General features: G+C 50.9%; 1 protein-coding gene and 1 long non-coding RNA gene across 4 annotated transcripts; both read left to right on the top strand.

Moving 5' to 3' along the window:
- Nucleotides 1-5,621: 5,621 nt before the first annotated feature.
- On the top strand, nt 5,622-24,632 carry LOC140069295 (uncharacterized). 3 transcript variants are annotated; one of them, XM_072114826.1, is made up of 11 exons: nt 5,622-5,775; nt 5,869-5,901; nt 16,890-17,177; nt 17,369-17,404; nt 18,510-18,554; nt 19,793-20,167; nt 20,262-20,303; nt 21,739-21,795; nt 23,450-23,485; nt 23,604-23,982; nt 24,192-24,631. In XM_072114826.1, the coding sequence occupies exons 3-10, from the start codon at nt 16,891-16,893 to the stop codon at nt 23,650-23,652; spliced, it is 927 nt and encodes a 308-aa protein (XP_071970927.1). In that variant the 5' UTR covers nt 5,622-5,775; nt 5,869-5,901; nt 16,890; the 3' UTR covers nt 23,653-23,982; nt 24,192-24,631. The 3 variants fall into 3 exon arrangements, with proteins under 3 accessions (XP_071970927.1, XP_071970925.1, XP_071970924.1); XM_072114824.1 differs by lacking the exon at nt 5,622-5,775 and having other exon boundaries at nt 5,798-5,901; nt 19,793-19,937; nt 19,971-20,167; nt 24,192-24,632; XM_072114823.1 differs by lacking the exon at nt 5,622-5,775 and having other exon boundaries at nt 5,798-5,901; nt 24,192-24,632.
- An 18-nt stretch (nt 24,633-24,650) lies between these two features.
- On the top strand, nt 24,651-26,072 carry LOC140069296 (uncharacterized). Its single transcript, XR_011848771.1, has 2 exons — nt 24,651-25,715; nt 25,950-26,072. It is a non-coding gene; the product is annotated as an uncharacterized lncRNA (long non-coding RNA).
- Nucleotides 26,073-26,459: the final 387 nt, after the last annotated feature.

Here is a 26,459-nt window from a genome sequence, read left to right as displayed (position 1 = left end):
AAAAAAATCTATATTTATACATAATTTTTTTTTAGTTGTGTTAAATAAAAAGTTAGTGGCCTAAATTCTCGTGGAAGGGTCACCTTATATACTTCATAGTAAACCAAATGAAATTGGATTTATTTTATAAGATTTGTTCATTTTCTTGTGATTTAAAATAAAAAAAAGGAGACTTACAGGGACAGATCAGTCTATCTGTTTAACCCCTTAAAGGGAACCTGTCATCACAGAGGGAGTTTTTTGGTGACGACAGGTTCCAAAAAGGCATTTAATGATCAAGAGAAATCTTTGTTTTGGTCAGTCCGGAAATCCTTTAAAGGACATCTGCCACCAGGATGAAAGAGTGTATGCAAATGAGCCTGAGGGTCCTCCAGTAAGGCCTATGGAGCCCCTCAGGCTCATTTGCATTGAGTCCTTCCTCTAGATGCCCTTTAACTTCTTTCCAATCCTTCATATTATCTTACCTGGCTCCCTACCAGAATCTTGTCTTCTCAATCACATCCTTCCTTCAGAATCTCTTCGCTATAAACCAGCCGCCTCCCACATCCTGTCTCTTCCTCCCTCCCCTGCTTACATCGGCTCAGCACAGCAAGCAATTCTGGTGCTTTCGGGGTGAGCTCCCTCCCTATGCACATCACATACAACCATTATAATGACTGTCAGCTTCATAAAACATCAACCATTCGAGAACCCACTATTTGTCCTGAAAAGACCCAGAGGGAGGGGTTCAGAGGGAGCAGTGAGCTGGAGAAGGTAGGGGTTCGGAGGGAGCAGTTAGCTGGAGAAGGGAGGGGTTCGGAGGGAGCAGTGAGCTGGAGAAGGGAGGGGTTCGGAGGGAGCAGTGAGCTGGAGAAGGGATGAGGGAGCAGTGAGCTGGAGAAGGGAGGGGTTCGGAGGGAGCAGTGAGCTGGAGAAGGGAGGGGTTCGGAGGGAGCAGTGAGCTGGAGAAGGGAGGGGGGATGAGGGAGCAGTGAGCTGGAGAAGGGAGGGGGGATGAGGGAGCAGTGAGCTGGAGAATGAAGGGGGGATGAGGGAGCAGTGAGCTGGAGAATGAAGGGGGGATGAGGGAGGAAATGAAGGAATGACTCAAAGACACAAGGACTTGATGCATTGAAGCTGATGTCCATGATACCAGCTGGAGTTTTCTGGCAGGGAGACAATTTTACTTCTATAATTTACTGGAACCTGGAAAGTCAATTATAAAAGCAGAATTGGAATCGGTAATATAAAGGTTATTGGAACCGGTCATCAGATGGAAATAACAACTCCTGCTGACAGGTTTCCTCTAAGTCTATTGATTCCGTTTTTTGGATGTTGGCAGTGTGAGTTATACTCAACATGCTTGAAATCTGTTTTGTCTGAGCCTTCCTGTATAGTCCATAGTAAGGAGGGAGCAACCAGGAAGACAAAGACCGGAGATCAAAATGAGAGAACAACACAACACACACTGCGTGTCCTATTCTAATATATACAACATGAGTAATATAGCCGTATCTTAAAGGGGGACCCCCACAGATCACGAAAACGAGGGGTCGGATGGGGTTCCAGTTACTTCAGTCGGACCCTTCGTTGCTCCAGGAGAGTAATTGAGCAGACGTCCCCACAGTCAGGGGGGAGGGGTCCGGGGTACAGCAGTCAGGGGGGAGGGGTCCGGGGTACAGCAGTCAAGCGTTCACCAACCCTCCAGGCAGCTTTGTCATGAAAACTCCTCCTACAGCTTTGCGATGAACCGATTCCTGCCCTGCCTCCCGCGCCTCCCTGTCCTCTGTGCTCTTGTGAAATAGTTTATTCTCTCCTCTCTGGCCCTGTGCGTATCTGTAGGTAGAAACGCGTGGTGCGCATGTGCAGCTGACTGTGCAGTTCCCTCTGGATAGGGAGGCATATTGCAGATGTGTGTGTCATGGCTGAGACAGCAGAGGTGAGAATGTCATTTGTAATATGCATCTCATGGATCTCATCATCTCTCATCTCTCTTTCTATGTGTCAGATACTAGTGAATGTTCAGAAGGTAAATGAAAGTGTAGAAAACCCTGTACCCTAATAATCTAAACACATTGTCAGCACACAGCATCTCACAGCACTAGAGGGATCATGAAGTGTCTGCTCAGAGAGTCCCCGCTCATACTCTGGAATCTTACACTGACCATCACTGAGTGATATGAGCTAAAACAGCCATAACACTGAGTAACATTGTAAAGTAAGGGGTTATACATGATCTTTATTGTGTAAACATCACTAGAGGATCAAAATCTGAGAATTCTCTTTTTTATGGGCAAATCCCTGTAATAAAATATCTTTCTTCCTTACGTCTGATGTTTTGCGCTTTTCTTGGAGAAAGTGAGTCCTTGTACATGATATAGAGATGAAGCGGATGAGCGCCACCACCAGGACAATCAGGAGCGGTTTCTGGTCTGTGTCACATTGATCGACTAAAAAAGACTTTAAAGGTAGAATTATTTGTGCCATCTTCAATCTCTGTGGGATATTACACAGAAGAATAACTGGATATTGATAAGGTCCTGACACCATTATTTGACCAATGTCCTTATGGGGGGATGTCCTTCTCCGCTGCACATTGTTAGGACCTCTCATCATGCGGACGTGTAGAGGTTATGTGCAGCACTTTTCCTTCTCCCCTGAACTCGTATGTAGATGTCCTTTGTTAATCTCCATTGTTTATCCAAAAAGTGGAAATTATTCCTATTAGTTATAGGAAGTCCCACCAACAAATACATCTGTAGATACGGCTTTGCTTATTTTCTTGTCTCTATTGGAAGGAGATTCCCTCCCATGGGTATAATTCCCAGAATCCACCAGCAGGACAGATGAAAGGTTTTATCTATTGGATATACAAAAATCTTCCACAATATTTTTTTTATAAAAGGTAAATGCCAGGATGGAGGAGTATCCGAGAGGACTCCAGAGAGTGTGACAAGTCGGCTTCATGTCAGCTCCTTCCACCACTGGATGTACAATTAGTCTGATTTTTGAGGAGGTGAAAAGCTCTTTATTTTATAACCAGAGATAATTCTACTACCTACCTCCATGACTATAGATGTATCTCCAGCCATGAGCACTAGGAGAACTAAGTACATTCTCTGAGTATAATGAAGAAGTGAATTATATAATGATACAAGAGATTTACCTAAAACATGATCCTCACCAATATAATGTAAGATCCTGATCCCGTGCTCATAAACCTTGTACATTTATATTTTTCTGTCATATTTTAGGAAATGTTTCAAGATCCAGGTCAGAGCACAAAAACTTTATTATATGTAAAAGGTCATATTCATACCTGAGCCGCTGCTCCACATATTACACCTAGTGTCACCCTGTCCAGGGGTGGATAAGACTGCCCTGGGCTGTAGGAATATTATTATTGCCCCTAAAAGTCTGGAATCACTTCCTACATCTGGTACTAGAATCAGCTTCTTGGGGAATGGAGGATGTGTCCCTTCTGCTGCTTTCAGTATGCAGTTTCAGGACCTTTGTAGAACCTTCAAAGGTCCTAAATGGCTCTTGTCTACATGTGTATTGAGAGCAGGAACATATGGGCAAAAATTTCAATGAGAAGGTCCTTCTCAGTATAAAATTTGGTGAGTGGTTTAAGTGCCCATCTGCCCCCTAGAAGGCTTGGGCCCCGGGCTACTGCCCAAACCGCCTGTATTGCAATCCACTAATGACCCTGCCCCCTTTATGAATGTTAAGGGACACCTCCGGGACGATCCTCTCTCGTTTAAATATATGAAACAGTAGAGAGAAACTCGGTGAAGATCAGATATGAATAAAGGATTACGGCAGCACAGACAGGAATTACATGGACATAATGGGGCTTATTTACTAAGGGTCGCGCTGACCCTCCGGCGGGTTTCGGGTTTTAACAGGGATATAACAGGTGTCTGTGCTGGGATTGTGGCGCACACATCGGGTTGTGGCAGCTGCACTGCTTTCATGCAACAGAAATCTTGGGGGGGGGGTGGGGCGTGGAGAGTCAGCGCATGCGTTTTCAAACACATCACAACAGCTGAGAAGAGGAGATTTGCCTGATTCCATTGCTGTCAACATTGCGTCTACAAAACGTGTGCGTTAAGGCAATCTTAGCACCCATATTAACATTTTGTTAACATATACATCTGTTAGCGCTTTGTTAACAGCTGCATTAACATCGCATTCACGCTTGGTTTTGTAAACACAATGTTATAAGTAATTCTCTTCTTCTCGGCTGTTGTGAGGCGTTTGAAAATTCATGTGTTATCTAGTAATGTGTCGTTCATGAACGGGCCGGCTCTGAGAGTTTGCTCTTGTTCGTGAACAACGTGATCCGGCTCACCTCAGTGAGGCAATGGCTCACTTGACCCCGCCCCCTACTGGCTCACCACGCCCCCTTTTAACCCAATACAATTGGGTTAAAAGTGGAGTGGTGTGGGGTGACTGACTGGCATGCGGCTCCCTATTATATATTTAGTAGGGAGCCGTTCAGGAGGCAGTAGAGCCGGCTCTTCTTAGTGAGCGCAGCCTAATGAGCCAGATCACTAAGTAGAGACGTAATTCCCATCACTAGTGTTAACGCAAACAAAACGAAATGTGTGAACGCAACCTAAGCTGTATTACACTCATTGCCTATACACAGCCAATCGCAGCTCAGATCTCATATTAATGACATGTGACGGAACAGCAACCAATCACAGCTCAGCTTCCAACAGCCCCAGCAGCAGCAGCAGACAATGGCTCCTGTATATGGTGGTCGATAAGTGGATAGCGCAGAGTGAAAATTTCGGCTCAAAACCGAGTCCATGACGTTCCCTAAGGGTGATGGCAGACGTGCTATTTAATGCAAAACACCGGCGGCTCGTTCCCGATCGCAGGTGTTTCCATAGAAATGGCGATGCGATGGGGCCACGGCCCGCCCCGGTGGGTGAGGCTTGGTCTGCGTTTACAAACATCACCCATCACCCTAAGTCACAGAGAGAGCGGATGTGCAAAATTTGGTGATTGTAAACACGACGGTGCAAATTCCTTTAGCGGACACATACACACATATACATACACATACATACATATACATACATACACATACACACATATACATACACATACATACATATACATACATATACATACACATACATACATATACATACATACACATACACACATATACATACATACACATACATACACAAATATATATACACATAAATACATATACATACATACACACATATATATATATATATACACATACATACACATACACACATATACATACACATACATAAATACACACATATATATATATATACACATACAAATACACACATATACATACATACACATACATACATATACATACACATACACACATATACATATACACACACATACACACATATCCAGCTTTATATATTAGATGGAAAAATGTAAAAAATAATAAAAGGAAGGATATAATCCATATGACAATCCTCTTCCTTCTCCCGTCTATATAAAGTTCCCAGAATCCTCCCTTCTGTTATTATTCCCAATATTGCAGCAGTCGGGATTATTATGTCCATAACAAATACAAAATAAATAAAGTTTATTGAAAATAGGTTGTGCTGCTGGCTCCTCCCCCCACATCGCAACATCCTGCTGTTTGATTGGCTGCCTTGCCTTTCTCCTTGTGATGTCATGGAATGTTGTGCTGCTGGCTCCTCCCCCATATTATGACATCACTTGGGTATATAAGGAGCTGTAGAACTGATACACCTCTGAGGGTTTCTGTAGGCGTTTGAGGTAAGTCCGCTGTGTCCTCAGCTCCTTCATTCTCTTCTATAATCTCTCCTGCTCTTCAGTAATGGCCACTTCTTTACTTCTCCTCTGTTACAGAGTTGGTGATTGGAGATTTTGTGTGATTTTGCGGTAAGTCCATCCTTCCTGTATATGTACAATGTCTTCCTGCAGCCACCACTAGGGGGAGCTCAGTGTATACAGCAGCTATTGTGTATTAGAGTAGTTGTATTTATCCATATATAGTGAGTGCCCCCTAGTGGTGGCTGCCAGCAGTGTATATCTGGTAAATCCCTTCTGATCTACTCCAGGCCCCCGTATATTTCTAATATCTATAGAGAGGGATGATGGAACCGGAATAGTAAAGACCCCATCTTCACTATTGGAAATTCAGGTCCCCACATCCCTCTCATTGTCCAAAGTTATTAGAAATATATGGGGCCCATGAGTGTATAGTGTATATGGGGACATCATTATATGGTGTCCAGGCAGGGTTGTCATAGTGTATATGGGGACATCATTATATGGTGTCCAGGCAGGGTTGTCATAGTGTATATGGGGACATCATTATATGGTGTCCAGGCAGGGTTGTCATAGTGTATATGGGGACATCATTATATGGTGTCCAGGAAGAGTTGTCATAGTGTATATGGGGACATCATTATATGGTGTCCAGGCAGGGTTGTCATAGTGTATATGGGGACATCATTATATGGTGTCCAGGCAGGGTTGTCATAGTGTATATGGGGACATCATTATATGGTGTCCAGGCAGGGTTGTCATAGTGTATATGGGGACATCATTATATGGTGTCCAGGAAGAGTTGTCATAGTGTATATGGGGACATCATTATATGGTGTCCAGGCAGAGTTGTCATAGTGTAGATGGGGGACATCATTATATGGTGTCCAGGCAGAGTTGTCATAGTGTAGATGGGGACATCATTATATGGTGTCCAGGAAGAGTTGTCATAGTGTATATGGGGACATCATTATATGGTGTCCAGGCAGAGTTGTCATAGTGTAGATGGGGACATCATTATACGGAGTCCAGGCAGAGTTGTCATAGTGTAGATGGGGGACATCATTATATGGTGTCCAGGCCGAGTTGTCATAGTGTAGATGGGGGACATCATTATATGGTGTCCAGGCAGAGTTGTCATAGTGTAGATGGGACATCATTATATGGTGTCCAGGCAGAGTTGTCATAGTGTAGATGGGGACATCATTATATGGTGTCCAGGCAGAGTTGTCATAGTGTAGATGGGGACATCATTATATGGAGTCCAGGCAGAGTTGTCATAGTGTAGATGGGACATCATTATATGGAGTCCAGGCAGAGTTGTCATAGTGTAGATGGGACATCATTATATGGAGTCCAGGCAGAGTTGTCATAGTGTAGATGGGACATCATTATATGGAGTCCAGGCAGAGTTGTCATAGTGTAGATGGGGACATCATTATATGGTGTCCAGGCAGAGTTGTCATAGTGTAAATGGGGACATCATTATATGGTGTCCAGGCAGAGTTGTCATAGTGTAGATGGGTACATCATTATATAGTGTCCAGGCAGAGTTGTCATAGTGTAGATGGGACATCATTATATGGTGTCCAGGCAGAGTTGTCATAGTGTAGATGGGGACATCATTATATGGTGTCCAGGCAGAGTTGTCATAGTGTAAATGGGGACATCATTATATGGTGTCCAGGCAGAGTTGTCATAGTGTAGATGGGGACATCATTATATGGTGTCCAGGAAGAGTTGTCATAGTGTAGATGGGTACATCATTATATGGTGTCCAGGCAGAGTTGTCATAGTGTAAATGGGGACATCATTATATGGTGTCCAGGCAGAGTTGTCATAGTGTGGATGGGGACATCATTATATGGAGTATAGGCAGAGTTGTCATAGTGTAGATGGGGACATCATTATATGGTGTCCAGGCAGAGTTGTCATAGTGTAGATGGGGACATCATTATATGGTGTCCAGGCAGAGTTGTCATAGTGTAGATGGGATATCATTATATGGTGTCCAGGCAGAGTTGTCATAGTGTAAATGGGGATATCATTATATAGTGTCCAGGCAGAGTTGTCATAGTGTAGATGGGGGACATCATTATATGGTGTCCAGGCAGAGTTGTCATAGTGTAGATGGGGACATCATTATATGGAGTCCAGGCAGAGTTGTCATAGTGTAGATGGGGACATCATTATATGGTGTCCAGGCAGAGTTGTTATAGTGTAGATGAGGGACATCATTATATGGTGTCCAGGCAGAGTTGTCATAGTGTAGATGGGGGACATCATTATATAGTGTCCAGGCCGAGTTGTCATAGTGTAGATGGGGACATCATTATATGGAGTCCAGGCAGAGTTGTCATAGTGTAGATGGGGACATCATTATATGGTGTCCAGGCAGAGTTGTCATAGTGTAGATGAGGGACATCATTATATGGAGTCTAGGCAGAGTTGTCATAGTGTAGATGGGGACATCATTATATGGTGTCCAGGCAGAGTTGTCATAGTGTAGATGAGGGACATCATTATATGGTGTCCAGGCCGAGTTGTCATAGTGTAGATGGGGACATCATTATATGGAGTCCAGGCAGAGTTGTCATAGTGTAGATGGGGACATCATTATATGGTGTCCAGGCAGAGTTGTCATAGTGTAGATGAGGGACATCATTATATGGTGTCCAGGCAGAGTTGTCATAGTGTAGATGGGGGACATCATTATATGGTGTCCAGGCAGAGCTGTCATAGTGTAGATGGGACATCATTATATGGTGTCCAGGCCGAGTTGTCATAGTGTAGATGGGGACATCATTATATGATGTCCAGGCAGAGTTGTCATAGTGTAGATGGGGACATCATTATATGATGTCCAGGCAGAGTTGTCATAGTGTAGATGGGGACATCATTATATGGTGTCCAGGCAGAGTTGTCATAGTGTAGATGGGGACATCATTATATGGAGTCCAGGCAGAGTTGTCATAGTGTAGATGGGGACATCATTATATGGTGTCCAGGCAGAGTTGTCATAGTGTAGATGGGGACATCATTATATGGAGTCCAGGCAGAGTTGTCATAGTGTAGATGGGGACATCATTATATGGAGTCCATAGATCTGGGGGCCATTTACCTGGGGGAATTGATACCATGGAGTACATACTGAGGGTCTTGGGTGCTCTAGAGGTCCTCCACGGGGGCTGTAGATTGGCGTAGTACAGGGGCTGGGGGCAGTAGATTGGGGGTAGTACAGGTGTAGTACAGGGGCTGGGGGCAGTAGATTGGGGGTAGTACAGGTGTAGTACAGGGGCTGGGGGCTGTAGTTTGGGGGTAGTACCAGGGCTGGGGGCTGTAGATTGGGGGTTAGTAGAGGTGTAGTACAGGGGCTGGGGGCTGTAGATTGGGGGTAGTACAGGGGCTGGGGTCTGTAGATTGGGGGTCGTAGAGGTGTAGTACAGGGGCTGGGGTCTGTAGATGGGGGGTAGTACAGGGGCTGTAGATTGGGGGTAGTACAGGGGCTAGGGGCTGTAGATTGGGGGTAGTACAGGGGCTAGGGGCTGTAGATTGGGGGTAGTACAGGGGCTAGGGGCTGTAGATTGGGGGTAGTACAGGGGTAGTACAGGGGCTGGGGGCTGTAGATTGGGGGTAGTACAGGGGCTGGGGGCTGTAGATGCGGGGTAGTACAGGGGCTGGGGGCTGTAGATTGGGGATAGTACAGGGGCTAGGGGCTGTAGATTGGGGGTAGTACAGGGGTAGTACAGGGGCTGGGGGCTGTAGATTGGGGGTAGTACAGGGGCTGGGGGCTGTAGATGCGGAGTAGTACAGGGGCTGGGGGCTGTAGATTGGGGGTAGTACAGGTGTAGTACAGGGGCTGGGGGCTGAAGATTGGGGGTAGAACTGGTGTAGTACAGGGGCTAGGGGCTGTAGATTGGGGGTAGTACAAGGGCTGAGGGCTGTAGATTGGGGGTAGTACAGGGGCTGAGGGCTGTATATTGGGAGTAGTACAGGTGTAGTACAGGGGCTGGGGGCTGTATATTGGGGGTAGCACAGGTGTAGTACAGGGGCTGGGGGCTGTAGATTGGGGGTAGTACAGGGGCTGAAGGCTGTAGATTGGGTGTAGTGCAGCGGCTGGGGGCTGTAGATTGGGGTAGTACAGGGGCTGGGGACTGTAGATTGGGGGTAGTACTGGGGCTGGGGGCTGTAGATTGGCATAGTACAGGGGCTGGGGCCTGTAGGTTGGCATAGTACAGGGGCTGGGGGCTGTACAGTGGGTGTAGTACAGGGGCTGGGGGCTGTAGATTGGGGGTAGTACAGGTGTAGTACAGGGGCTGGGGGCTGTAGATTGGGGGTAGTACAGGGGCGGGGCGCTGTAGATTGGTTGTAGTACCTGGGCTGGGGGCTGTAGCTGGGGGGTAGTACAGGGGCTGGGGGCTGTAGATTGGGGGTAGTACAGGGGCTGGGGGCTGTAGAATGGGGGTAGTAGAGGTGTAGTACAGGGGCTTGGGGCTGTTCATTGGGTGTAGTACAGGGGCTGGGGGCTGTAGATTGGGGGTAGTACAGGTGTAGTACAGGGGCTGGGGGCTGTAGATTGGGGGTAGTACAGGGGCGGGGCGCTGTAGATTGGTTGTAGTACCTGGGCTGGGGGCTGTAGCTGGGGGGTAGTACAGGGGCTGGGGGCTGTAGATTGGGGGTAGTACAGGGGCTGGGGGCTGTAGATTGGGGGTAGTAGAGGTGTAGTACAGGGGCTGGGGGCAGTAGATTGGGTGTAGTACAGGGGCTGGGGTCTGTAGACTGGGGGTAGTACAGGTGTAGTAAAGGGGCTGGGGTCTGTAGAAGGGTGGTAGTACAGGAGCTGGGGTCTGTAGATGGGGGGTAGTACAGGGGCTGTGGGCTGTAGATTGGGGGTAGTACAGGGGCTGGGGGCTGTAGATTGGGGATAGTACAGGGGCTGGGGGCTGTATATTGGGGGTAGTACAGGTGTAGTACAGGGGCTGGGGGCTATAGATTGGGTGTAGTACAGGGGCTGGGGGCTGTAGATTGGGGGTAGTACAGGGGCTGGGGGCTGTAGATTGGGGGTAGCAGAGGTGTAGTACATGGGCTGGGGGCTGTAGATTGGGGGTAGTAGAGGGGCTGGGGGCTGTAGATTGGGGGTAGTACAGGGGCTGGGGGCTGTAGATTGGGAGTAGTACAGGGGCTGGGGGCTGTAGATTGGCGGTAGTACAGGTGTAGTTCAGGGGCTGGGGGCTGTAGAGTGGGGTAGTACAGGGCCTGGGAGCTGTAGATTGGGGGTAGCACAGGGGCTGGGAGCTATAGATTGGGGGGTAGTACATGTGTATTACAGGGGCTGGGGGCTGCAGATTGGGGGTAGCACAGGGGCTGGGAGCTGTAGATTGGGGAGTAGTACAGGGGCTGGGGGCTGTAGACTGGGGGTGGTACAGGGGCTGGGGGCTGTAGATTGGGGGTAGTAGAGGTGTAGTACAGGGGCTGGGGGCTGTAGATTGGGGATAGTACAGGGGCTAGGGGCTGTAGATTGGGGGTAGTACAGGGGTAGTACAGGGGCTGGGGGCTGTAGATTGGGGGTAGTACAGGGGCTGGGGGCTGTAGATGCGGGGTAGTACAGGGGCTGGGGGCTGTAGATTGGGGGTAGTACAGGTGTAGTACAGGGGCTGGGGGCTGAAGATTGGGGGTAGAACTGGTGTAGTACAGGGGCTAGGGGCTGTAGATTGGGGGTAGTACAAGGGCTGAGGGCTGTAGATTGGGGGTAGTACAGGGGCTGAGGGCTGTATATTGGGAGTAGTACAGGTGTAGTACAGGGGCTGGGGGCTGTATATTGGGGGTAGCACAGGTGTAGTACAGGGGCTGGGGGCTGTAGATTGGGGGTAGTACAGGGGCTGAAGGCTGTAGATTGGGTGTAGTGCAGCGGCTGGGGGCTGTAGATTGGGGTAGTACAGGGGCTGGGGGCTGTAGATTGGGGGTAGAACTGGGGCTGGGGGCTGTAGATTGGCATAGTACAGGGGCTGGGGCCTGTAGGTTGGCATAGTACAGGGGCTGGGGGCTGTACATTGGGTGTAGTACAGGGGCTGGGGGCTGTAGATTGGGGGTAGTACAGGTGTAGTACAGGGGCTGGGGGCTGTAGATTGGGGGTAGTACAGGGGCGGGGCGCTGTAGATTGGTTGTAGTACCTGGGCTGGGGGCTGTAGCTGGGGGGTAGTACAGGGGCTGGGGGCTGTAGATTGGGGGTAGTACAGGGGCTGGGGGCTGTAGATTGGGGGTAGTAGAGGTGTAGTACAGGGGCTGGGGGCTGTTCATTGGGTGTAGTACAGGGGCTGGGGGCTGTAGATTGGGGGTAGTACAGGTGTAGTACAGGGGCTGGGGGCTGTAGATTGGGGGTAGTACAGGGGCGGGGCGCTGTAGATTGGTTGTAGTACCTGGGCTGGGGGCTGTAGCTGGGGGGTAGTACAGGGGCTGGGGGCTGTAGATTGGGGGTAGTACAGGGGCTGGGGGCTGTAGATTGGGGGTAGTAGAGGTGTAGTACAGGGGCTGGGGGCAGTAGCTGGGGGGTAGTACAGGGGCTGGGGGCTGTAGATTGGGGGTAGTACAGGGGCTGGGGGCTGTAGATTGGGGGTAGTAGAGGTGTAGTACAGGGGCTGGGGGCAGTAGATTGGGTGTAGTACAGGGGCTGGGGTCTGTAGACTGGGGGTAGTACAGGTGTAGTAAAGGGGCTGGGGTCTGTAGAAGGGTGGTAGTACAGGAGCTGGGGTCTGTAGATGTGGGGTAGTACAGGGGCTGTGGGCTGTAGATTGGGGGTAGTACAGGGGCTGGGGGCTGTAGATTGGGGATAGTACAGGGGCTGGGGGCTGTATATTGGGGGTAGTACAGGTGTAGTACAGGGGCTGGGGGCTGTAGATTGGGTGTAGTACAGGGGCTGGGGGCTGTAGATTGGGGGTAGTACAGGGGCTGGGGGCTGTAGATTGGGGGTAGCAGAGGTGTAGTACATGGGCTGGGGGCTGTAGATTGGGGGTAGTAGAGGGGCTGGGGGCTGTAGATTGGGGGTAGTACAGGGGCTGGGGGCTGTAGATTGGGAGTAGTACAGGGGCTGGGGGCTGTAGATTGGCGGTAGTACAGGTGTAGTTCAGGGGCTGGGGGCTGTAGAGTGGGGTAGTACAGGGCCTGGGAGCTGTAGATTGGGGGTAGCACAGGAGCTGGGAGCTATAGATTGGGGGGTAGTACAGGTGTATTACAGGGGCTGGGGGCTGCAGATTGGGGGTAGCACAGGGGCTGGGAGCTGTAGATTGGGGAGTAGTACAGGGGCTGGGGGCTGTAGACTGGGGGTGGTACAGGGGCTGGGGGCTGTAGATTGGGGGTAGTAGAGGTGTAGTACAGGGGCTGGGGGCTGTAGATTGGCAGTAGTACAGGTGTACTACAGGGGCTGGGGGCTGTAGATTGGGGGTAGTAGAGGGGCTGGGGGCTGTAGACTGGGGGTAGTACAGGGGCTGGGGGCTGTAGATTGGGGGTAGTACAGGGGCTGGGAGCTGTAGATTGGGGGGTAGTACAGGTGTAGTACAGGGGCTTGGAGCTGTAGATTGGGGGTAGCACAGGGGCTGGGAGCTGTAGATTGGGGGGTAGTACAGGTGTAGTACAGGGGCTGGGAGCTGTAGATTGGGGGTAGTACAGGTGTATTACAGGGGCTGGGAGCTGTAGATTGGGGGTAGTACAGGTGTATTACAGGGGCTGGGGGCTGTAGATTGGGGGTAGCACAGGGGCTAGGGGCTGTAGACTGGGGATAGTACAGGGGCTGGGGGCTGTAGATTGGGGGTAGTACAGGTGTAGTACAGGGGCTGGGGGCTGTAGATTGGGGGTAGCACAGGGGCTGGGAGCTGTAGATTGGGGGGTAGTACAGCGATAGTACAGGGGCTGGGGGCTGTATATTGGGTGTAGTACCAGGGCTGGGGGCTGTAGATTGGGGGGTAGTACAGGTGTAGTACAGGGGCTGGGGGCTGTAGACTAGGGGTGGTACAGGGGCTGGAGGCTGTAGATTGGGGGTAGTAGAGGGGCTGGGGCTGTAGATTGGGTGTAGTACAGGGGCTGGGGGCTGTAGATTGGGGGTAGTACAGGTGTAGTAGAGGGGCTGGGGGCTGTAGATTGGGTGTAGTACAGGTGTAGTACAGGGGCTGGGGGCTGTAGACTGGGGTTGGTACAGGGGCTGGGGCTGTAGACTGGGGGTGGTAAAGGGGCTGGGGGCTGTAGATTGGGTGTAGTACAGGGGCTGGGGGCTGTAGACTGGGGGTGGTACAGGGGCTGTAGATTGGGTGTAGTAGGGTCTGGTTATAGGTGGGACATGTATCATGGAGAAGAAATTGAGGGTCTTGGGTGCTCTAGAGGTCCTCCTCGGGGGCTGTAGATTGGGTGTAGTACAGGGGCTGGGGCTGTAGATTGGCGGTAGTACAGGTGTAGTACAGGGGCTGGGGGCTGTAGATTGGGGGTAGTACAGGTGTAGTACAGGAGCTGGGGGCTGTAGATTGGGGGTGGTACAGGTGTAGTACAGCGGCTGGGGATGTATATTGGGGGTAGTACAGGGGCTGGGGGCTGTATATTGGGGGTGGTACAGGTGTAGTACAGGGGCTGGGGGCTGTAGATTGGGGGTAGTACAGGGGCTGGGGGCTGTAGATTGGGGGTAGTACAGGGGCTGGGGGCTGTAGATTGGGGGTAGTAGAGGTGTAGTACAGGGGCTGGGGGCAGTAGATTGGGTGTAGTACAGGGGCTGGGGTCTGTAGACTGGGGGTAGTACAGGTGTAGTAAAGGGGCTGGGGTCTGTAGAAGGGTGGTAGTACAGGAGCTGGGGTCTGTAGATGGGGGGTAGTACAGGGGCTGTGGGCTGTAGATTGGGGGTAGTACAGGGGCTGGGGGCTGTAGATTAGGGGTAGTACAGGGGCTGGGGGCTGTATATTGGGGGTAGTACAGGTGTAGTACAGGGGCTGGGGGCTGTAGATTGGGGGTAGTACAGGGGCTGGGAGCTGTAGATTGGGGGGTAGTACAGGTGTAGTACAGGGGCTGGGAGCTGTAGATTGGGGGTAGCACAGGGGCTGGGAGCTGTAGATTGGGGGGTAGTACAGGTGTAGTACAGGGGCTGGGAGCTGTAGATTGGGGGTAGTACAGGTGTATTACAGGGGCTGGGAGCTCTAGATTGGGGGTAGTACAGGTGTATTACAGGGGCTGGGGGCTGTAGATTGGGGGTAGCACAGGGGCTAGGGGCTGTAGACTGGGGATAGTACAGGGGCTGGGGGCTGTAGATTGGGGGTAGTACAGGTGTAGTACAGGGGCTGGGGGCTGTAGATTGGGGGTAGCACAGGGGCTGGGAGCTGTAGATTGGGGGGTAGTACAGCGATAGTACAGGGGCTGGGGGCTGTATATTGGGTGTAGTACCAGGGCTGGGGGCTGTAGATTGGGGGGTAGTACAGGTGTAGTACAGGGGCTGGGGGCTGTAGACTAGGGGTGGTACAGGGGCTGGAGGCTGTAGATTGGGGGTAGTAGAAGGGCTGGGGCTGTAGATTGGGTGTAGTACAGGGGCTGGGGGCTGTAGATTGGGGGTAGTACAGGTGTAGTAGAGGGGCTGGGGGCTGTAGATTGGGTGTCGTACAGGGGCTGGGGGCTGTAGACTGGGGTTGGTACAGGGGCTGGGGCTGTAGACTGGGGGTGGTAAAGGGGCTGGGGGCTGTAGATTGGGTGTAGTACAGGGGCTGGGGGCTGTAGACTGGGGGTGGTACAGGGGCTGTATATTGGGTGTAGTAGGGGTCTGGTTATAGGTGGGACATGTATCATGGAGAAGAAATTGAGGGTCTTGGGTGCTCTAGAGGTCCTCCTCGGGGGCTGTAGATTGGGTGTAGTACAGGGGCTGGGGCTGTAGATTGGCGGTAGTACAGGTGTAGTACAGGGGCTGGGGGCTGTAGATTGGGGGTAGTACATGTGTAGTACAGGGGCTGGGGGCTGTAGATTGGGGGTGGTACAGGTGTAGTACAGCGGCTGGGGATGTATATTGGGGGTAGTACAGGGGCTGGGGGCTGTATATTGGGGGTGGTACAGGTGTAGTACAGGGGCTGGGGGCTGTAGATTGGGGGTAGTACAGGGGCTGGGGGCTGTAGATTGGGGGTAGTACAGGTGTAGTACAGGGGCTGGGGGCTGTAGATTGGAGGTAGCACAGGTGTAGTACAGGGGCTGGGGGCTGTAGATTGGGGGTAGTACAGGGGCTGGGGCTGTATATTGGGTGTAGTACAGGGCCTGGGGCTGTATATTGGGGGTAGTACAGGTGTAATACAGGGACTGGGGCTGTAGACTGGGGGTAGTAGAGGGGCTGGGGGCTGTAGATTGGGGGTAGTACAGGGGCTGGGGCTGTAGATTGGGGTAGTACAGGGGCTGGGGGCTGTAGATTGGGTGTAGTACAGGGGCTGAGGTTGTAGATTGGGGGTAGTGCAGGGGCTGGGGGCTGTAGATTGGGGGTAGTACAGGGGCTGGGGCTGTAGATTGGGGTAGTACAGGGGCTGGCGGCTGTAGATTGGGTGTAGTACAGGGGCTGGGGGCTGTAGATTGGGGGTGGTACAGGGGCTGGGGGCTGTAGATTGGGGGGTAGTACAGGGGCTGGAGGCTGTAGATTGGGTGTAGTACAGGGGCTGGGGGCTGTAGATTGGGGTTGGTACAGGGGCTGGGGGCTGTAGATTGGGGGGTAGTACAGGGGCTGGAGGCTGTAGATTGGGTGTAGTACAGGGGCTGGGGGCTGTAGATTGGGTGTAGTACAGGGGCTGGGGGCTGTAGATTGGGTGTAGTAGGGGCCGGTTATAGGGGGGACATGTATCATGGAGAAGATATTGAGGGTCTTGGGTGCTCTAGAGGTCCTCCTCGGGAGCTGTAGATTGGGTGTAGTAGGGGTCCGGTTATAGGTGGGACATGTATCATGGAGAAGACGTTGTATGAAGATGCAGCTTCAGGTCTTGGGTTCTTGGTGCCGGTTGATGTTGGTTCTGGTCTATGAGACGTTACTAATGTCTGATGTCCATCATGTCTCCATCTGTAGAGACCATAGAACATGTCCTGGACACTCACCGTCTTATTACTTCTAGGATGGACGACTTTGAGGTGATGGAGGAGGAGCTGGAGGTGATAGATATCTGTGAGGAGGAGATAGTGAGGAACATCAAGAAGCTGGAGGTGATAGATATCTGTGAGGAGGAGATAGTGAGGAACATCAAGAAGCTGGAGGTGAAGAGGGCATGGGAGGAGGAGAAGACCAAGGAGGTGAAGATGGAGGAGAAGACCAAGCAGAGGAAGATGGAGGTGAAGAGGAGATGGTGGGAGGAGGTGACAATCCAAGAACAGATGACAGAGAAGGAGCAGGGCCGGAGGATGATGTAAGTAGAGTCACTGCACTGGTGACTTCAGGAGACAAATAAACTGACCCCAAACCTTTGTGATCCAAATCTTCCCAATCCTACGAGACACGATCCATAGTGTATATCAGTGATGTGATTGGTCGTCTGGGAATGTGTAGTGATGTCTCCTGACCGGTATATGTCATGTATCTCCTCATATTCCCCAACAGGTGGTGGAAAGTCTATGGCTCCGACCCCAATAAAAGGTAATTATACCATATTCTGTACACGAGGGGTATACGGGGGACACGAGGGGTATACGGGAGACACGAGGGGTAGATGAAGACATGAGGGATATATGGGAGACATGAGGGGTAGATGAAGACATGAGGGGTATATGGGAGACATGAGGGGTAGATGGAGACATGAAGGGTAGATGGGAGACACGAGGGGTAGATGGGAGACATGAGGGGTAGATGGAGGACACGAGGGGTAGATGGAGGACACGAGGGGTAGATGGGGGACACGAGGGGTAGATGGGGACATGAGGGGTAGATGGGGACATGAGGGGTAGATGGGGGGACACGAGGGGTATACTGGCGACATGAGGGGTATATGGAGACATGAGGGGTATATTAGGACATGAGGGGTATACTGGAGACATGAGGGGTAGATGGGAGACACGAGGGGTAGATGGGGACATGAGGGGTATACTGGAGACATGAGGGGTACACGGGGGACATGAGGGGTATACGGGAGACACGAGGGGTAGATGGGGGACATGAGGGGTAGATGGAGACATGAGGGGTATACTGGAGACATAAGGGGTAGATGGGAGATATGAGGGGTAGATGGGAGACATGAGGGGTAGATGGGAGACATGAGGGGTAGATGGGAGACATGAGGGGTATATGGAGACATGAGGGGTATGTGGAGACATGAGGGGTATGTGGAGACATGAGGGCTACACAGGGGACATGAGGGGTATATGGGGACATGAGGGGTATATGGGGACATGAGGGGTAGATGGAGACATGAGGGGTATATGGAGACATGAGGGGTATATGGGGACATGAGGGGTAGATGGGGGACATGAGGGGTACACAGGGGACATGAGGGGTATATGGGGACATGAGGGGTATATGGAGACATGAGGGGTATATGGGGACATGAGGGGTAGATGGAGACATGAGGGGTATATGGAGACATGAGGGGTATACTGGAGACATGAGGGGTAGATGGGAGACATGAGGGGTACACAGGGGACATGAGGGGTAGATGGGGACATGAGGGGTATATGGGGGACATGAGGGGTATATGGGGACATGTGTCGGGCAGTTGCAGTAACCAGCGATGTCTTTTCTATTTTAGGAAGAGAATTGCAAAAGAAACAGCGATTTGTTTGCCTGGTTACATGTAAGTACATACAGGGTGACTCCAGGTTTCAGTAGGCCCCTGGGTGACAGAGCCTCAGTAGGCCCCTGGGTGACTCCAGGTTTCAGTAGGCCCCTGGGTGACAGAGCCTCAGTAGGCCCCTGGGTGACACCAGGTTTCAGTGGGCCCCTGGGTGACAGAGCCTCAGTAGGCCCCTGGGTGACTCCAGGTTTCAGTGGGCCCCTGGGTGACAGAGCCTCAGTAGGTCCCTGGGTGACAGAGCCTCAGTAGGTCCCTGGGTGACAGAGCCTCAGTAGGTCCCTGGGTGACAGAGCCTCAGTAGGCCCCTGGGTGACAGAGCCTCAGTAGGCCCCCGGGTGACAGAGCCTCAGTAGGCACCTGGGTGACAGAGCCTCAGTAGGCCCCTGGGTGACAGAGCCTCAGTAGGCCCCTGGGTGGCAGAGCCTCAGTAGGCCCCTGGGTGACAGAGCCTCAGTAGGCCCCTGGGTAACAGAGCCTCAGTAGGTCCCTGGATGACAGAGCCTCAGTGGTCCCCTGGGTGACAGAGCCTCAGTGGGCCCCTGGGTGACAGAGCCTCAGTGGGCCCCTGGGTGACAGAGCCTCAGTAGGCCCCTGGGTGACAGAGCCTCAGTAGGCCCCTGGGTGACAAAGCCTCAGTAGGCCCCTGGGTGACAAAGCCTCAGTAGGCCCCTGGGTGACAGAGCCTCAGTAGGCCCCTGGGTGACTGAGCCTCATTAGGCCCCTGGGTGACAGAGCCTCAGTAGGCCCCTGGGTGACAGAGCCTCAGTAGGCCCCTGGGTGACAGAGCCTCAGTAGGCCCCTGGGTGACAGAGCCTCAGTAGGCCCCTGGGTGACAGAGCCTCAGTAGGCCCCTGGGTGACAGAGCCTCAGTAGGCCCCTGGGTGACAGAGCCTCAGTAGGCCCCTGGGTGACAAAGCCTCAGTAGGCCCCTGGGTGACAAAGCCTCAGTAGGCCCCTGGGTGACAAAGCCTCAGTAGGCCCCTGGGTGACAGAGCCTCAGTAGGCCCCTGGGTGACAGAGCCTCATTAGGCCCCTGGGTGACAGAGCCTCAGTAGGCCCCTGGGTGACAGAGCCTCAGTAGGCCCCTGGGTGACAGAGCTCAGTAGGCCCCTGGGTGACAGAGCCTCAGTGGATTATTAAGGTCCATCTGCTTCTCCCGGAGAGAATATAACTCATGATTCCCCAGTCTCCATATTATCCGACTTATTCATAAATCATTGATGTCCCATGTCATACAGTGAGGAAGATGAGATGGAACATCATGAATCAGAGGAGGAGACAGAGGAGGACGATCTGCTAGTGGTGAAGGTGGAGGAGATACATCGGGAGCAGGAGAAGGTGGAGGAGGAGGTAGAGGAGATACATCTGGAGCAGGAGGAGGAGGTAGAGGAGATACATCTGGAGCAGGAGGAGGAGGTAGAGGAGATACATCTGGAAGAGGAGGAGGTAGAGGAGATACATCTGGAAGAGGAGGAGGTAGAGGAGATACATCTGGAAGAGGAGAAGGTGGTGGATGTAGAGGAGATACATCTGAAGCTGGAGAAGGTGGAGGAGGAAGAGGAGGAATTGTTGATAGAGGAACATCTGGAGGAGGACAGAGAGGGTCTGGGAAGGTGAGTGCAGGGTCCAGATATAATGTCCAGGTAATAGGAGACGTTACATAGTTATCTATAGCTCATACATTGATCTCTGTGTTTTCTATCACAGACGAGAGGTGAAGGTGGCCTGGGCCAGTGAGGAGTCTCTCCAGTAAGTATATAGGACTGTTATGACATTACTGGACTCCACAAGGGGGTCACATACTTTTCTGTGTTGAGCTCTTCCACTCTGTGTCCACGGAACATGACCCAGAACTTTAATGTATAGAATATTCTGGACCAGTGGTGGCAAAACTATGGGAGTCCTCTCTGCGGGCACCCAGTCCCTTACCCAGAGTTCACCAGACGGTACACAAGGGCTCCTCCTGCAGTCCTGGGGAGCACCAGAGGTGTTCAGCGCTAGGACTGCAGGAGGAGTAAGGAGGTGCGGACAGGACTTCAGGATTATCATTGGGGATCATGTTCCGAGATTCTTCCTGTTAAAGGGAAGCTACAATGATAATCAGAACCTCCCCTCATTCTTCAATGTTCTTGGTTCTCATGGGTATATAAGGGGTATATGGAGGACTTGAGGGGTATATGGAGGACAAGAGGGGTATATAAGGGGTATATTGAGGACATGAGGGGGTATATGAGGGACATGAGGGGTATATAAGGGGTATATGGGGGACATGAGGGGCATATAAGGGGTATATGGAGGACATGAGGGGTATATAAGGGGTATATGAGGGACATGAGGGGTATATAAGGGGTATATGGAGGACATGAGGGGTATATAAGGGGTATATGGAGGACATGAGGGGTATATAAGGGGTATATGGGGGACATGAGGGGTATATAAGGGGTATATGGGGGACATGAGGGGTATATAACGGGTATATGGAGGACATGAGGGGTATATAAGGGGTATACGGAGGACATGAGGGGTATATAAGGGGTATACGGGGGACATGAGGGGTATATAAGGGGTATATTGGGGACATGAGGGGTATAAGGGGTATATGGAGGACATGAGGGGTATATGGAGGACATGAGGGGTATATAAGGGGTATATTGGGGACATAAGGGGTATATAAGGGGTATATGGAGGACATGAGGGGTATATAAGGGGTATATTGGGGACATGAGGGGTATATAAGGGGTATATGGGGGACATGAGGGGTATATAAGGGGTATATGGGGGACATGAGGGGTATATAACGGGTATATGGAGGACATGAGGGGTATATAAGGGGTATACGGAGGACATGAGGGGTATATAAGGGGTATACGGGGGACATGAGGGGTATATAAGGGGTATATTGGGGACATGAGGGGTATAAGGGGTATATGGAGGACATGAGGGGTATATAAGGGGTATATGGAGGACATGAGGGGTATATAAGGGGTATATTGGGGACATGAGGGGTATATAAGGGGTATATGGAGGACATGAGGGGTATATAAGGGGTATATTGGGGACATGAGGGGTATATAAGGGGTATATTGGGGACATGAGGGGTATATAAGGTTCACCCTCCCTCTTCTGGACTGATCCTGGGTGACTCCACCACTCATGGAGATTTATCTATTATTTTATCCTTTAGGCCAAGACGCAAGTGGTGGAGGCCCAAGTGCCTGAGCCCCGGCAGCGGCAGGAAGAGGTGATTGACACTTTACCTTCTTCCTCTAGGGGGCGCTTTCTGTATATATATATATATACACTCACCGGCCACTTTATTAGGTACACCATGCTAGTAACGGGTTGGACCCCCTTTTGCCTTCAGAACTGCCTCAATTCTTCGTGGCATAGATACAACAAGGTGCTGGAAGCTCCTCAGAGATTTTGGTCCATATTGACATGATGGCATCACACAGTTGCCGCAGATTTGTCGGCTGCACATCCATGATGCGAATCTCCCGTTCCACCACATCCCAAAGATGCTCTATTGGATTGAGATCTGGTGACTGTGGAGGCCATTTGAGTACAGTGAACTCCAGGGCTGGATTAAGGGTGGTGGGGGCCCCTGGGCGCAATCTGGTGGGGGCCCTTCCAACAATGCTTTTGGAAGTATATAGCCTGCCAGCCCCCTGTAGTATGTAGACTGCCAGCCCTGTATAGTCTGTAGCCTGCCAGCCCCCTGTAGTATGTAGCCTGCCAACTGGTGGGGGCCCCTTTAAAAAGTGAAAGTGGTGGGGGCCCCGGGGCTCGAGCCCCATGAGCCCCTCCTTTAATCCGGCCCTGGTGAACTCATTGTCTTGTTCAAGAAACCAGTCTGAGATGATTCCAGCTTTATGACATGGCGCATTATCCTGCTGAAAGTAGTCATAAGATGTTGGGTACATTGTGGTCATAAAGGGATGGACATGGTCAGCAACAATATTCTGTGGCGTTGCAACGATGCTCAATTGGTACCAAGGGGCCCAAAGAGTGCCAAGAAAATATTCCCCACACCATGACACCACCACCACCAGCCTGAACCGTTGATACAAGGCAGGATGGATCCATGCTTTCATGTTGTTGACGCCAAATTCTGACCCTACCATCCAAATGTTGCAGCAGAAATCGAGACTCATCAGACCAGGCAACGTTTTTCCAATCTTCTACTGTCCAATTTCGATGAGCTTGTGCAAATTGTAGCCTCAGTTTCCTGTTCTTAGCTGAAAGGAGTGGCACCCGGTGTGGTCTTCTGCTGCTGTAGCGCATCTGCCTCAAAGTTTGACGTACTGTGCGTTCAGAGATGCTCTTCTGCCTACCTTGGTTGTAACGGGTGGCGATTTGAGTCACTGTTGCCTTTCTATCAGCTCGAACCAGTCTGCCCATTCTCCTCTGACCTCTGGCATCAACAAGGCATTTCCGCCCACAGAACTGCCGCTCACTGGATGTTTTTTCTTTTTCGGACCATTCTCTGTAAACCCTAGAGATGGTTGTGCGTGAAAATCCCAGTAGATCAGCAGTTTCTGAAATACTCAGACCAGCCCTTCTGGCACCAACAACCATGCCACGTTCAAAGGCACTCAAATCACCTTTCTTCCCCATACTGATGCTCGGTTTGAACTGCAGGAGATTGTCTTGACCATGTCTACATGCCTAAATGCCATGTTGCCGCCATGTGATTGGCTGATTAGAAATTAAGTGTTAACAAGCAGTTGGACAGGTGTACCTAATAAAGTGGCCGGTGAGTGTATATATATATATCAGCTCCCTATTGTGTTTCAATGCTCTTTCTGAGCGGGAGGGGGGGGGGGGTAGATTTCCTGGGTCCCGGGATCCCCATAATATTTGTCACATGACTAATAAATATCTTCATCTTTCAGCAGCAGAAGCAGCAAAGGGGAGAAGAAACCCTCAAGGTAAATACACAACTTTGTAAAGTGCTTGACTCCTCCCCCATGACACCGAGTAGAGATGATGGTGGAGGGTCTTCACATCAGGACTGAACACGATCTCCGCTGGTCTTGTCTCCTGCAGGTTCATGAGGTTCCTCCTGTGTTGCTGCAGAGCTGACACTTCAGAATAGAAGGACTGCGGAAAGCTCCATCTTCCTGTTCATTTCTTGATGGCGGACGTATCAGAAAATTAAACTGAACAGACTGGATCCATTTTGAGCCCAGAACCGTCTTGTCCCTGGGCAGGGGCATCAGGAAGCCCCACATCTCTGCGGGGTTGGCGCCTTTCCACTGATCGATGACCTACCTCATCCACGTCCACCAAAGAGGAGAGAAGAGAAGCTGCGATCCAAGCCTCTCCATCCGCTGTGCTCCATTAGGAAGGTCCATGAAGGAGAACATATTCCATGTAACGGCTCTCCAGGTGCTGCTCCTCCGCCCAGACAGCGCTAAGGTCCAGGGTAAGGCTGTGTGATGTCATCCTGCTCCTTCCTGGAGCCTCTCTAGGAACATGAAACACCACAGATCTATAGGGGAGTCCCGATTATTCATTCCATGTTGTGTCTTGTCCCTGGAGAGGCGCCACCTACCCTATGCCCACGACTAGAGATGATGGTAGAGGGTCCCCACATCAGGACTCACAATCTCCCCCTGTCCTTGTCTCCTGCAGGTTCCTCCCATGTCTCCTGCGTTGCTGTAGACCGGACTCCTCAGAGTAGAAGAACTTTGAGATGTCTCACGATTTCCTCAGACCTGCATCTACAAATGGTAAAGAAGCCTCCATAGATATTCCTGGTGGCCTCTGCCCCGGATATCTTGTTCCACAAACCTGATTCTTCTTCACAAAGCTGATATTTTCTTTTATAGGATTCTGTCTCTTCTCTGGATCCTTCCTTCCCTCAAACACTAGGCCCACTAATCTCATTAATCAAGAGAACTCCGCTCTTCTTTCCTCCGAACCCCTGGAACCTCTATGTCCATGTCCCTTTACCAAAGCCCAAACTATATGGACCCCAGAGAGCGGACATATTAGATATTAAACTGATCAGAACAGACCCGGGATCCAGTGAGCCCAGCGCCTCCTTATACAATGATTCTCCCATCTCCCTTTACCAAAGCCCAAACTATATGGACCCCAGATAGTGGACCTATTAGATATTAAACTGATCAGAACAGACTCTGGATCCATTTTGGGCCCAGCGCCTCCTTATACAATGATTCTCCCATCTCCCTTTTCCAAAAGCCCAAACTATATGGTCCCCAGAGAGCGGACATATTAGATATTAAACTGATCAGATAGACCCACTAAGTTCTCATTAATCAAGAAAACTTTGGTCTTCTTTCCTCCGACCCCTAGAACCTCTATGTCCATGTCTCTTCTCCAAAAGTCCATTTACTATATGGACCCCGGATAGTGGACACATTAGATATTAAACTGATCAGAACAGACCCTTGATCCATTTTGAGCCCAATGCCTTCTTATAGAAAGACGACAGAGACTCCTTGTATATTACACATTTCCTGTGAGGAGGCTTCACCTCTATGTCCATGTCTCTTCTCCAAAAGTCCATTTAATCGATGTTCCCCAGATAGTGGACATATTAGATATTAAACTGATCAGAACAGACCCTGGATCCATTTTGAGCCCAAAGTGTCTACTACACATTTCCTGGAAGAAGGCTTCACCTCTTTTTCCATGTCCTTTTTCCAAAAGTCCATTTACTATATGGACCCCAGAGAGCGGACATATTAGATATTAAACTGATAAGATAGACCCACTAAGTTCTCATTCATCTAGAAAACTTTGGTCTTCTTTCCTCCGACCCCTGGAACCTCTATTTCCATGTCCCTTTAACAAAGTCCATACCATATGGACCCCAGATAGTGGACCTATTAGATACTAAACTGATCAGAACAGACTCTGGATCCATTTTGAGCCCAGCGCCTTCTTATACAAAGATTCTCCCATCTCCCTTTTCCAAAAGTCCATTCACTCTATAAACCCCAGAAAGCAGCCCTACAACTCCGAGGAGACCCCAAAGAGGAGAGAAGAGACGCTCCAATCCAAGCCTCTCCATCCGGTGTCCTCCCCTGGCCATGCATGTCCTATATGGAGGGAGTAACAGCTCAGGACATAGAAGGAGAACATCTCCCCTGTACCCGCCCTCCAGATGCTGAGACCCTGGGATCTGGGGTAAGACTACACAATAACCTCCTTCTCCTTCCTCGGGGACTGTGGGTGCAGCGATCGATGTCTCTCTAGGAACAGGAAACACCTCGGATTTGCAGGGAGATCCTGTCCCTGGAGAGTCGGGACCCCCCACTCACTGCCGATGTGGAGGTGTTAGGGAAATCCTCGTTACTCCTAACCCTGATGATGGTAGAGGGTCTCTCCAGTCACAGTGTCCCCTGGTCTTGTCTCCTGCAGGTTCCTCGGATTCCTCCTGCGCTGTGGTAAACCAGACACTATGGAGGAAGACATGACTGGCGCCATGTGTACAGGACAAAGACAAGGTCTACACCATATATACTAAATAAATGATAAACCACATGAAGGAGTCTACCAGTCCTTTACACCACATTAGGAGATCTCCCCGAGGCTCAGGTTTGCTCCACTGTCATGGCGTCCATAAGTTACAGCTGCATCACATCCAGTGTCTCCCCCTGAAGGTCCATATTGGAGGGTCGCCCCTTTACCAGACCACCACATACCATCTTATAGCTCCGGGGGTCTGGGGAGGTGTTTGGGTACATTTCTGTCTGTAGGGGGTCTGCACTACACTAAATCCTGGTGCACCTTCTGTCAGGTACACAGCCCTATAGAGATTGTGATCTTATGGGAATCAGATCTGTATAAGGGGGTGCACTACCTGTACCCCAACAGTAACAGGCAAGTGTGGCCAAAGATAACAAAACATATCACCCCCCAAAAAAGGAC

The sequence above is a fragment of the Engystomops pustulosus genome, chromosome 7, assembly GCF_040894005.1.
Source record: "Engystomops pustulosus chromosome 7, aEngPut4.maternal, whole genome shotgun sequence".
NCBI classification, from domain to species: Eukaryota; Metazoa; Chordata; class Amphibia; order Anura; family Leptodactylidae; genus Engystomops; species Engystomops pustulosus.
The sequence above is the reverse complement of the archived record's forward strand: the minus strand, read 5'-3'. Positions and strand labels throughout refer to the sequence as shown.